General features: G+C 34.5%; 2 protein-coding genes across 3 annotated transcripts; both read right to left on the reverse strand.

Annotated features, from left to right (window-relative positions):
• Window positions 1–693: 693 nt before the first annotated feature.
• On the reverse strand, window positions 694–6,111 carry LOC145638859 (protein MID1-COMPLEMENTING ACTIVITY 1-like). The gene is made up of 7 exons (XM_081689907.1): window positions 5,037–6,111; window positions 4,167–4,552; window positions 3,836–3,945; window positions 2,396–2,467; window positions 1,361–1,467; window positions 1,172–1,265; window positions 694–1,065 (listed from the first exon to the last, which is right to left on the reverse strand). Exons 1-7 carry the CDS (start codon window positions 5,442–5,444, stop codon window positions 1,013–1,015), a joined length of 1,230 nt encoding a protein of 409 aa, XP_081546033.1. The 5' UTR covers window positions 5,445–6,111; the 3' UTR covers window positions 694–1,012.
• Window positions 6,112–9,489: 3,378 nt separating this feature from the next.
• On the reverse strand, window positions 9,490–12,679 carry LOC145638863 (uncharacterized). 2 transcript variants are annotated; one of them, XM_081689910.1, is made up of 3 exons: window positions 12,366–12,679; window positions 10,660–11,130; window positions 9,490–10,555 (listed from the first exon to the last, which is right to left on the reverse strand). In XM_081689910.1, the coding sequence occupies exons 1-3, from the start codon at window positions 12,474–12,476 to the stop codon at window positions 9,902–9,904; spliced, it is 1,236 nt and encodes a 411-aa protein (XP_081546036.1). In that variant the 5' UTR covers window positions 12,477–12,679; the 3' UTR covers window positions 9,490–9,901. The 2 variants fall into 2 exon arrangements, with proteins under 2 accessions (XP_081546036.1, XP_081546037.1); XM_081689911.1 differs by having other exon boundaries at window positions 10,660–11,183; window positions 12,366–12,498.
• Between the last annotated feature and the right edge of the window lie 359 nt (window positions 12,680–13,038).

Genomic DNA, 13,038 nt, shown 5'->3' on the forward strand with positions numbered 1-13,038 from the left:
TAATTAAGTAAACTAATGCCGGTAATAAAATAAAATCCTATATGACTTCAATCATTATTCCTTAAATAAGTCTTAGCCAAGATAAGGATTTGTATTAAGAACATGTTCACTTAACCTTATTTTGTTGATCTAAAATACAATACTCCGTGTATAATATTTCTCCTTTAATGTTACTGATTTTTACCGAATTAAAATTATTTTTACTGAGCTGGATTAAATTTTAGATTTATTTTTAATTAACTTAAATTATTTTCATGGAATATTACTCTTATTTTTTAAAGTGAAGTGAATAGATCTAATTCATAAGCCTTTTCAATAGAAAGTGTAAAAGGCATACATTAACCTAATGTAAATTGAATAGGGTCTAATTCATAAGCCTTTTCAATAGTATATACCTCTCTACCGTTATAGTTGAAGTTCTGGTGTATTCAAATATGGACTATACGATCATTAACTCGCCACGTTGAATGGGTTTACTAATTTTGTAAGATTTGATTTGTTTTGCTGAGTTAACAGACTGCCTGAGATTGTTGAGCAATTGTGCTTTCAGCATAATTCACACCTATTCTCAGGTTTACTACAAATATTCTTTATGTTTTTAATTTGGAACTTCTACTTCTCTGCCCCTGGATGTAGCACTACATACATAATGCTAATTTGGGTAAGAGAAGGATTCAAATCCAAACATCACAGTGAGAGGAGTAATAAACTGGACTTATAAAAGAGTTGTTTATACTCCAATTTTGCATAGTTACTATGCGCTATGTTTCCTGCACTGAACTATTTACATAACACTACCATGTAATATCCTCATTTTCTACTTCTAAGTGCAAATAGAAACAACAGCCTAAGTTCTCGCTCTCTCCCCATCCCACCCCCTCTATGATTAGTGGCAGAGAAGAGGATTTCAGATGATTGCACAGCCAACCTTTGTAAAGAGCAGCTCTCACGGAGTATATTGCATGAAGCATGTAACTGGAAGGCAGTATCTAATATGGATTTTCCAGTCACATTAGAACTCCATCTGCTGTGCTGAAGGTGGGTGTGCCATGGTCTTCATTGGACCTACATCCAAGGTTTAAACAGAGGTGATTAATTTTAATACTACTAGCATGCGACGCAAAAACTAAAATGACATAGTTATTGCTGGTTAGGCTACAGTAAAAAGCACCTTTCACTCCCCTAATCTCCACTTCTCGCCATTCTTGGACAAGAGAACAGCAGCAACATAATAAATGTGAGAGAAAATCGTCACATGCACCTCCCTGAACAACAATTTGGAGCTAAGCAAATATGTAGAAAGCAGAAATTATGACATAAGGCTAAAGACATGTTGATCGGCTTAGTGAAAGAGTAAGACCTTGACGTTGAGTATCTTGCGAAGCTTTTTTCTAATACAGCAAGTGTAGCAACAACATGACAATACCAACGAGTATGCTGTCAATTCATTGCATGCATCTCCTGAAGCTGTAGCAATAAGAGACAAGAATAGTCAGGGAAAAATTAGAAATTTCATGGCCCATTATCATTGACAAAACTCATTAACAGTCCCTCTACTTTAACTCTAATAACATTGTACTACATTTTCAAACATTACAAAAAGAGGAAAGAAACCATTATACATAAGGAAACTGATTTTTAGATATGAATCATATGATTTTTATTTGAACATGCCAAAACAAAAAAGGTGGCAATGAAACTCTGAATGAAGTAATAGTCTTCAAATGTCATTGTAATTGTCAAAACAAAGGATAATTTCGAAACATGTAAATTTGAAGAGGCTGTAAAGCCAGGCTGAGGTAGCCGACCTAAACTGATGAGGAATGCAGAGAAAGGTCTGGTGCTTCAGATAAGACTCACCTTTAAAACAAATTAATCGCTTAGAGACTTAGTGCCAGTTAAAAGTTATTATTCAAAGTCTGAGTTTCCTTTTCATAGCCGCGATTTTTCTATCTCGAAATACACCCAGGGTTCAAGCCAGATCTTGTTTCCGAATTACACAACAAGACTCATTTTAAGGACAATGGAAGAGGTCAAAAACAATCTTAAATACTTTCGAGTGTATATAAACGTGAATCTCCACCAAAATTCTTGCTTGACCTATTATAGATTTTTTTTTTTTTCCATAACAATAAACAATACACCTAATACGATTCTAGGCACAGCAAACTTACATTTTATATCAGATTACGAGATTTATAGCACTAGAATATAATTGGGCTTTTTGGTGATCATCTCCAGAATTTCCATTTTAAACAGGCAAAGGAAAGCTTGCTAAAAACAGGATAGTATAATACCTACTGTGCCAAATTTATTATGAAGCTATATTCTAACATTACTAAGATACCATCATATCCTAACTTGAGAATAGAAAAGCAAAAACTGTGTTGCTTACACATGTGCTTATTGTTTGCCACTGATGCAATCCTTGAAAATGTTCCGCAGGGAAAGAAGAATGTTTTTAAACCTGACAATGTAAACATCAATAAATAAATGCCCTACATTGCAAGTGAAAACATCCAACCTCGATTGCAATACTGTTTATCAGATCTAATTCATTACGGCTATTTCACTAAATGCCACTAAGCACTTTAAAAATTCACTAAGTGCCATCGGACTTTTCAGAATTCACCAAATGCCACCGAGTTTTTAAAAAATTCACCGAATGCCATTAATGACTAACGGCAGTTAACTCCGTTAGTCAACAAGGCTAATTATGCCACGTGGTGGCTTATGATTGGTTGCTTATTAAATTAGTAAATTAATTACTTAATAAAAAACTTTATAAAAAAAAAATAATAATAAAAAAAAAAAAAAAAAAAAAACCCACCCACCCACCATGACCTAGCCCGACCACCACCCCTATATCCCCACCTCCAACCAGTCCCCACGCGGCGGCGACCCTGAACAATCGAGCCGGCGACCCAGCCTTGAACAACTGCGCCGCCGACGACCCAGCATAGCCAGCTCGCGCCGACAACGCACCCAGCCGATTCGCAAACTCTCCTTCTCCCTCAAAAATCCCTCCCCTCACCACCGTCGACGACCAAAGCCCCCCTCCCCACGCCGGAGAACCCATATCAGTTCATCCCCTCCGAGCTCCACCCTTTCAACCACCACGCCGGAACCCTAAATTAAAATCCCCAAAAATCGAATTCTAGGGTTTCGACACCTTAAACCCCAATATCGATTTCCCTAAATTCGTAACCCCCTCCACTCTATCCCTCCTGCTTCGACGAACCCAAACCACCTCTTTCCCTCCCATCTCCACCCTTGAACCACCTTGCTTAAAATCGAAAACCAAATTTGATTTTCGATTTTGGAGATTTCGTTTTTGGGGTTTTATTAGGGTGTCGAGAATGGGTGTTTAGGGGGGGAGTGGATGCAGATGGTAGGGGGCATAGGGTTTGGGGGAAGGGTGGCCGCCGACGATGTTGGTCGCCGGTGGGGGTGGAGGCAAGGGGTTGGGTTGGCGTAGGGGCGGTGGTGCGGTGGGAAGAGTGGTTGGGGTTCAGTTTTTTTTTTTAATTATAATTTTTTTGATAAATAAAATAATAATAAAATGAACCAATTAGAATATACCACGTGGCATAATTAGCCTTAATGACTACCGGAGTTAACTACCGTTAGTCATTAATGGCACTCGGTGAATTTTTTAAAAACTCGGTGGCATTTGGTGAATTCTGAAAAGTCCGATGGCATTTGGTGAATTTTTAAAGTACTCAATGGCATTTGGTGAAATAGCCGAATTCATTATTATAATTGAAAAGCTATATATTTGTATGCAAATGTCACATAAGTAGTAATATCAGGAATATAAACAGAGAAAACATACACAACTTGGGCTTGGAGCAACAGTCAAGCAGGTCAGTGTGCCAGTCCTCCATATCATCTGATCCCCTGGCATATTGCACCTCATATTCTGGAGATGGTATGGAAGTATTTCTGCACCCAATTGTACAAATATGGGCAAAAAAATTTAGCCTAGACATCACAGTCAAGCTCCACAAGACCACGCCTCAACAGATAAATCTAATAGACTTAACTAGTTACCCAGGCAAGAAAACATGCTAGCGTAAATACATTATGCAGAAAAAAGGACAGATAACGCAATAAGAGTTCAAATTTAAGCATAAATCAATCTTTTGGGACAGGGCTTGAATTACCTGACGGTAGACAAAGCACCAATACTCTTATGGCAGGTCTCAACGCCAGAGAATGCTTTTCCATCATGAGATTTTGAATAGCTAGCCTCCAAATTTCTGGAGTGCCTAGAGGCAGCTTCTGTTACCTCAATCAAGTGTTCAATCACTTGACTATGTTGGACATTCATGGAAGACTGCGACCGCTGCAGTTCCATCTGAAGCTTCTCATTTTCTTCTAGAAGGGCTTGTTCAAATCGCATGCTTGGATATGAGCAAGATAGGGTCTTCTTGAGAAGCACGGTATCAGCCATTGATGGTTCCTTATTCAAAATTGCTACTTGCATCTTTCTGTCCTCTTCCTCTAATGTATAGTCATATTGATCATTTTGGATACGTTCTAATCTTTCCTGTCCATCAAAAGAAGGAATATATTGAATCACCAGACACACAGGACACAGCCCACCCAACACACACCCTTAATTGAAACATATTACATCCCGAAGTATTACCCAGATAAAGTTAGCCCACCATTCTGTTATCTTTATCTCTCAACTCATGTAAAGCTACACCACCTCATATCATTCAGTTATTTTTTCTGTCAAGCATTTTACGGATCATCTCAACTATCGTGTAAAGTTACATCACTTCAAATCCTCAATACATTGACATCAACAAATGCCAATGGAAACCCCAACAAACACTTAAGAAAAATTATATAAAGCAACTGAATATCTTGCAACTTTGTAGCATATGAGCTATTGATCAACAATAAATCAAAGAATAACATCCTCATCTGCAATCAGGAAAAGCTTAAACAACTATTAAGAAACATATGGCATTGCAACAAAATCGTGACACAGCTAAAGGACCCAACAAGAGAATGATCTTTACCTTGAAGCGAGCATTGCTAACAAGCGTCAGCAAAGGCATAATCCGCAAGTAGCGATCGATCTCGTCTTGAATGCGCTTAAACTGGTTCACAATGCTCCACCCCATTGCTAACAGATACAGATAACTTTTATCCTGGCAACTATGAACTAACAAATAAGCCCTTTTCAGTGCTTCTTCTAACTGTTCTAAGGGTTCACTTGTTTCAGGGTACTTTTTCAGCTCCGTTATCTTAAGCTGCTCCAACAAATTCCCAATTAATTTCAAGTGATGAGCAAACTTTTTGCAATTCTTCTTGTGCAATCTAGCCCTATTTGCAGCATCTACTATTAACCCTATTAACCCAACCGCATGAACACCCGCTATTTGACCAACATTCCCAATATCTTCCAAAGTATCCCAATTCGGCATTTTCACTCTTTTAGGACTTTTATCAAACACCTAGCAGACACCCAACTAACTAAACCCCAAGCTATTTTGGTACAAATTCTAACAAAGTGAGACTATTATAAGCATAAATTGCGCAATGTAGAGCATGAAATCAACAACCCCAGAAAATATTTTGACGAATTAAAGCCCAAATCAATCCAAAGCAATTGTAAATAGATCAAAGTTGCATTTTTTTGTTGGGATCAAACCTAAAAAGAGCATTAAACGAGAGAATAATAAAAACAAACAATCGTAAATCTGAAAGTAAAATCAATAAATCGAATTCATTAATTCCAACAAATCATTGGAAATTGGAAAAGGAAAAGAGTACAGAAAATGAAGAGATTAAAATCTAGAAAGGGAACAACTTGAAGAGAATGAAGACGAGAAAGGCGAAGAAAATGAAGAGAAAAAGATAATCTACAAAGACAAAGAATTTAGTGGATCCATGATTTCTATTCTTCTTCTCTTTCGCTTTAACCTCAGTCTCGTCAAGCTGCTGTAGTCTTGCCATGAGAAGACTTTGTGAGTGTCGGTTTGTGATCTGCCAACAATTATTTGGAAATCTGTAAATCTGGAAATCGTGCGTACGTACTTGGGTCTTATGTTACACCACGGAGCACTGATACTCAGACTATTATCACTTGTTAAACTGTTATGTGCTTAACTGCTTATGCTTTATGTAATTAATTAATTATGTCTATCACGTTGGTTCAGTGGTAGACTTGTAGGATACGTGTCTTTAATTAATGTACTCTTTTTGTATTTTAATAAATGTTACTGTTTGACTTTTTTTCGTAATGTTAATTTTAATAATTTTTATTTAGTTATAATAAAGGATATTAATTATTGAATTAGGCATATGAAAACATAAAAGTCAAAGTCTTACACCTAAATCTTCGATAGATGGAGTATATGTAGCTTATATAGTTATATATTATGTGTATAAACTAGGTTAAAATCCCGTGCAATGCACGTTTGTAAAATATTTTTGACAATTTTATAATAAAATTTTTAATATAATGACTTGAGTATTAAAAAATATAGAGTATATTAAACATAAAAACATGCAAGAGAAAATATTTAAAATACAAATTCTTAAACGAACCTGGTTCACACTAATTTATCGTGGACCACTAACATTAGAAACAATAAGATTGTTTTATTAATAAAAAATTAAGGTCACTATATTAAAACAAAGGTTATTATGTTGAAATAAAAGTTAGTATGACATTATAAAAGCTATAAGAGGTTAATTTTTTTAATGAAATTTTTAGTATAATGGTCAATATGAATAATAAAGATCGGTATGTTAAAATTAGGTTACTATTCAATATAGTGTCGTATTTTAAGTTCATAATAACATTAAAGGTCACACAAATTTTAAAAATGGTTATTATGTTAAAAATAAGGTTACTATATTAAAATTAAGGGTCACTATGTTGAATATAATGTCAATTACGTGTGTTTAAACCTTAAGTTCACAATAATATTATTGTGGACCAAGTTCATGCAAGATTTTCTATATTTAAAAAAAATATGTAATAGTTATAAACTTATAATGGATAGTTTAATCTTTTAGGAAAAGATTTATATTTTATATAAAACAAATTATGTCATAATTTAGATATATTTTTTTTCCTTAAGTAACAATAATTTTTTTAGAAGGTACTTTTGGCAGGAAATTTGTTAATAATACATTGACAAGTGTGTCTTAAGATTCGCTTTTAGCAGGGCTGTTTCTGAGATTTCGGTGGCCTGGGGCAAAAACATAAATTGGGGCCCTAATTCACATATACTATATAAAATTTTAAGAAAATTGGGTACGCAAAATGAAAATACATATCTTATTATGATTAATAATTTTTAAAAACATCAAATTTCATAAAACATTGAATTACATTCCCGTAACTCTCGTTGAAATAATTACACCAGCCGAACCATTCAAACCAAGTATCCAACCAATCAATTAGATTTTTTTCCCCGAATTTTGTAATATTTGAATATGAAAGTAGTTATACGGTTTAAGAAAAATATAATTTAATACAAATAAGAGAACTTGAAGAATAAAGTCATGTATGCACCATTAAAAAAAAAATGGGTATGCAAAGAGAATTATATATAATTAGATAAATTCCCGTTGAAAATTGAAGTGTAAAAAGACCGTTTATTTTAGTTTTCATCTTTAATTGAATCGAGAAAGAGAAGGAATTTAACTAACTGAAAATTGTAATGAGATACATTTTGAAAAATAAAATTACCAAAAGCGGGGATACAATTAAAATTAATGACATTTTTTTTTTAGTTAATCAAATTCACTTAGGAAAGTGAATAATTTGGGCAAAAAATTAGGGAAGAAATACGTTGACCAAAAATGTCATTTGATATTTTGGAATTCTACGGCACTATTGTAGTGTTGTACATTACACACTTCTTGTTTTCTTTATTTCTTTTTTCTTAAAAATATATATACATAGTATTATTTAGTACGAAGTATCTTTTTCTGGGGCCTTGTATTGTATTGAAGCTGGACTTTTTAACAAGGGGCCCAGGGCAGCCGCCCCAGCTGCTCTCCCCTTGCTAGTATGTAATTGATGTGTACCAAGTTCACGCAAAATTTTCTGTATTTAAAAAACATGTAATAGTTATAAACTTATAATGGATAGTTTAATCTGTTAGGAAATGATTTATATTTTATATAAAACAAATTATGTCATAATTTAGATATAATTTTTTTTCCTTAAGTAACAATAATTTTTTTAGAAGGTACTTTTGGCAGGAAATTTGTTAATAATACATTGACAAGTGTGTCTTAAGATTCGCTTTTAGTAGTATGTAATTGATGATTGATTACGCACTCACTAATTTTTTACTTTTCTAATCAATTACTAGGAAGTATGGTCATACGGAGTAACAACTATAAAATCTGCTCCAATTTACACTGTAACATTAGGTTTAGTAGCAAGAGCTGTATTGTATCAAATTATATGCTTTGTATGACATCTTATCTTTTTTTATTTATTTTTTTTTAATTTTTTTTTTCCCTAAAAACTTCGTATGACATCCAGTATATAACTACATATGATCTGATTCCGACTGATTGTGCTCTCGGAATATATAGGAAGTACATTGGATTTTTTAGAATATGCTCTGAATTTATATATCCAAGGCAACGTCACATGGTGTTGATTAAATAATACAGAAGGACAAAATTATCTCAAATGTTGTCTATGGAGATGCAAAAGCATGATATTCTGCAAGCTGCTTTTTTTTTTTTTTCCTGGTGTAATTACATCAACCCAGGAAAACACAAAAAGATCAATTTTTTTTTTTTTTTTTTTTTAATAAGGATATCACATAATTATATAATCAAGGAGATTAACGTGAAGAATCAGGGAAAAAATGAGATTCTTCAGTTAATCTCATTTATTTACATGTAAAACATCAACTTTTGCATTACTTTGACAGTTTGACCTGGTGTGATTACTACAGTACTAATTAAGCTTGAGAGTTGAGACCAAATGATATGAAAGGATAAAAGTAAACCCCGTCTTTGATAAAAATTAAATATAAGTACTTACTAAAGGATGATTAAGCTCCATGATCAAACAATTTAATCGTTTGGTTCGGAATTGTGAGGAAACGACAATGGAAATACACAACTTTGAGAGGGCTGAGGACCTGAGGTTGAGAAACATCATGGTCTTTATGGAGACCTAAAATTGAGAAGGAAAACCTGTGAAGAAAAAAGTAAAGAAGAAAAAAAAAAGCACTGAAGAAGCAACGAGCCAAAGGGGATCGTCCTACATCCAAGTGCTTCTGCATCTAAAGCAGCACAATAACTAATCAAAAATTTTATGAAGCCAATGCTCCAACGCCAGGCATTGGGAGTTCACCTCACTCGAATGTTACAAATACTGAATACTGATAGCCATAATTGATAACTCTGTGTCTTTAAATATGTCAACAAAATCTTCTTCAAAAAAAATAATAAAATATGTCAACAAAATCATAGAGAGTATAAAAATTATACCATTAGGTTCAGCATGACATGTACATTAAAATTTTTACATAATTTTCTGCCTAAGCATTATGAGCAATAACTTAATAACTGTCAAAATTTTACTTTGAAAATTCTGCAGGCGTTACAAAACAAATATTAGAGTGAGTAATATATGATCAATATCACTGCCGCTATCACCAAATTGCAATGAATGTGGAAATTTCTTTGGAAAATATCCACAGAATCTAATCGACAGAAGTAGTGAGGATCAGACAAGACCAGCACAAACTTTTTCCAACTTCACTCACAGTTCTTGAGATACACTATGATGATGCATCCAAATAAAATTGGGTATGGAAAAATAGGATAATAACTGACTACAAAAGGTTAAACTTGGTCAAAAAAATGTCACAATCACAAGATATGGTACAAAAAATCAAATAGACCAAGTTGAATTCAACATTAAGGCAGGAGTTTGCTTATTCCCATCCATGAAGTAAACAAAAGCTGGTTGCAAGCTCAATCTCTTACCCAAATTGAATTTCAGAAACGCTTCAACCTGAAAGTGGTCCCACCTTTTTGGACCTTGGATTGTCCCGCCCAAACTTAGACCCCATCCAATCTCATCTTCTGGAAAATCAGACATGCTAACTGACCACTGAAGATGATTTGGACTATCGTTCTTCATTTGTAACCACCCTCGAACTCTGGTGCTTTCATCAAGTTCAGATTCAAGCATCACAGCAACTGAGTCTCCTGCAACTGGTGGTGAGGCTGCCATTGGTTCCTCAGAATGCTGCTGGCGTCGCAATATGCCTAGTGGTATTGCCAAGGCTCCAGCACTGACCTGTTGTCTTGGTTTTGGCACCTGGTGAAGGCCAAAGAGGGAGAGCTTTGCACTCCTTGGGAGCTGACAGACGATCTGACCAAAGGTGCTGAAGCAATGGCCAAATGAACCTGGTAGATCAGCAGCTAACTGAGCTAAAGAAGCAACAACATTTGATTTTTTTACAGTGACACCAATTGCACATCCATGATCTTGATGCAGCAGAGGTGGTCCAAAAGATGAGTAATCGGTAAGGCCCCTCTCCTGTCAGATAAAAGAAACTAAAATGAATATAGGAGTACAGATCAAAAATTACAATAGAAAAGAGCACCCAGCAATTTTCTCTGCGTAGCAAAGTTATTGCATACCTGATATGAAGAAAAATCCGTTGAAGCTGACAAGTCTCTACATCTAGCCCCCATAGGAATTGCGACCATTGAACACCAGTCAGACATATTGGCTGTGTAGCTTACTTTAGCAAGGGAAAGAGCACCTTCTAGAGCATTGCTAGAACCTGTATGATTGCTCTGATTAGAAATGAATTGAGCCTCAAGAATATCATTCTCGCGGACTTTGGTCTCGAAGGAGATTTTCGCTTTTATTCCTGTTTTAACTCCAGTCCTTTTGATTGCATCAACATTCTCCTGGTCAAGATAATCTGTTAAGAACAAAGTTCCCATCACATCAATTTCGCCCCTCACATTGGTACCATAGTCTTGAAATGGACTCCCCTTTGAAGTCCTAGAGAAAGTAAGCATTCTTTCCACTTTGTCCTGTCTGTCTCTAAGTTTCATCAAGTCAGAAAATGCTTCTCGCTGCAAACGCTTCAAGATTTCAATCTGAAAATTATATCATGGCAAGAGTTGTAAAGCCCCATCAGACGGCTTGTTACCTATGAAAGCAACAAATCTGTCAAACATCAATTTCCACGCCATGACATCTAAAGCCATTCAGCGTTTATAGACGCCACACTAGGCAATGGTTGGCAAAAAGTCACATAGCCCTAAGCAATATAATCATTCAATGGGAAGATAAGTTTTTTGACAACAATCCATTTCATTTTTTACACTTCAACATCTAATCCTGCATTTTATTTTATTTTTGTAAAAGTGGCATCTTGTTATTCCCTTACACAAGTCTTAATACAAACCCTTATGAAGATTGTCTTAATTAGTGAACAAAATGCTGTACATACATAGAGTTTGTATGATAAATTATCACGCTAGTAGGTACTTTGAGGACTATGATAAGTGGCAAAAACAGTCAGTTTATGCTAAAGCATTTATCGTTGTTGCTTGGTAGATGGTTTGTACTCATCTATTGAAAAAAAGAGCCAATTACTCACATCGACCCACGAACAATACAAGGGTCTAAATGATTATGTTCAAAGCTTAAAAACATACATCAACTTCGTTGAAAGCCTAATTGACATCCCAAATCCCTTAGACAAGGACCTAAATGATCATATTCAAATTTTAACATAAGCACGAAACATTGATACCACAGAAAAAAAAAATATCCTTACAAACAACAGGGAAGCTACCATACTCAAATACTTACATCTTTCAACAAGGAATGTCTCAAAATTGTCCACCCAACAACATAGCCAATAAAGAATATAAACGTAGACCGGCTTAAATGATAATGTCCGCATAAAATTGGCCAAAACAAGAGCAATTCAAGCAATTAAGATCGAAATTGACACAATCAAAGCAAAAATAACTAAAGACATTTGTAAGTTCGCATACCATAAGCAGGAAACAAGATCAAATTCAGCATTTTACAACATTGCAGCATCAAATTGGAGAAATTAATTAATAAGGCCTATTAATAAACAAAAATATGTATGTCAACTAGCTCAGATGATGATTCCCGCGTATAATTGGCCGAAACAAGAACAATTAAAGCAATTAAGATCAATTTTGACACAATCAAAGAAAAATTACAAAACAAATTTGTAAATTCGCATATATAAGCTGGAAACAATACCAAATTCAGCATTTTACAAAATTGCAGCATCAAATTGGAGAAAATAATAAGGCCTATTATTAAACTGAATTGATAAAAAAAGTACCGGATTTTGACGGGACTTATTCTGCCGGCGGCGAGAAACGCCGGAGATAAAATCTTGGCCGGATTTTGCAAATGATTTTAAATTATCGACAATCGAAGCAATTGGGTCCATTTGGAAAACCCTAACCCTAAAAATAACAGGGTTTGAAGAGTGGATTGGAAGTAAAAATGGTGTAATTTTTCGAATTCAAATTCCGTTGCGAGTCGTACGATTGAATAAATGTTGAATGAGGCAGGAGAGAGAAAAGAAGTGATGAATGCAGAGTGATGGACTGATAGGTTGATTAAGGCCCATTTTCATGGGCTTTTGTCTAGTACAAGAGATGAAGAGAGTTCTTTTTTTCTTTCCTTTTATTCGTTACTTCTTTATTAGTTTTTGTACCTCTTTTTTCATGTGCCATTGCCATACAACATAAGCTTTTCAACTATTGCTTTGATCTTTGGCTAAAGTTTTATAATTATGTGCTTATTTTAATCATACTTTTTACCGATATACGGAGTATAAAATAACATATGTTGTTATGAAAAATATTTGTATATTAGTTTTCAGGTATATTTTCATTAAATTAATTATTTAGACTTCTTAATAGTATATAATTACAAATATTAATGGTCAAAGTTATGCATTTGCATGTGTTGTAAATATGGAAGAAATCTAAAGCGATAGTATAAAA

This window comes from Chenopodium album, chromosome 7, assembly GCF_948465745.1.
Source record: "Chenopodium album chromosome 7, dcCheAlbu1.1, whole genome shotgun sequence".
Classification (NCBI taxonomy): domain Eukaryota; kingdom Viridiplantae; phylum Streptophyta; class Magnoliopsida; order Caryophyllales; family Amaranthaceae; genus Chenopodium; species Chenopodium album.

Excerpts from the sequence above, each read along its gene's own strand:
- LOC145638859 (XM_081689907.1), bottom strand. The coding sequence starts at position 5,444 with ATGCCGAATTGGGATACTTTGGAAGATATTGGGAATGTTGGTCAAATA. Across the intron at positions 3,946-4,166 it reads GGTGCTTTGTCTACCGTCAG|AAATACTTCCATACCATCTC; the intron begins GTAATTCAAGCC and ends AATTGGGTGCAG. Across the intron at positions 1,266-1,360 it reads GCAAGATACTCAACGTCAAG|GGAGGTGCATGTGACGATTT; the intron begins GTCTTACTCTTT and ends ATTGTTGTTCAG.
- LOC145638863 (XM_081689910.1), bottom strand. The coding sequence starts at position 12,476 with ATGGACCCAATTGCTTCGATTGTCGATAATTTAAAATCATTTGCAAAA. Across the intron at positions 11,131-12,365 it reads ATAAGTCCCGTCAAAATCCG|ATTGAAATCTTGAAGCGTTT; the intron begins GTACTTTTTTTA and ends TATAATTTTCAG. Across the intron at positions 10,556-10,659 it reads CGGATTTTTCTTCATATCAG|GAGAGGGGCCTTACCGATTA; the intron begins GTATGCAATAAC and ends TTTATCTGACAG.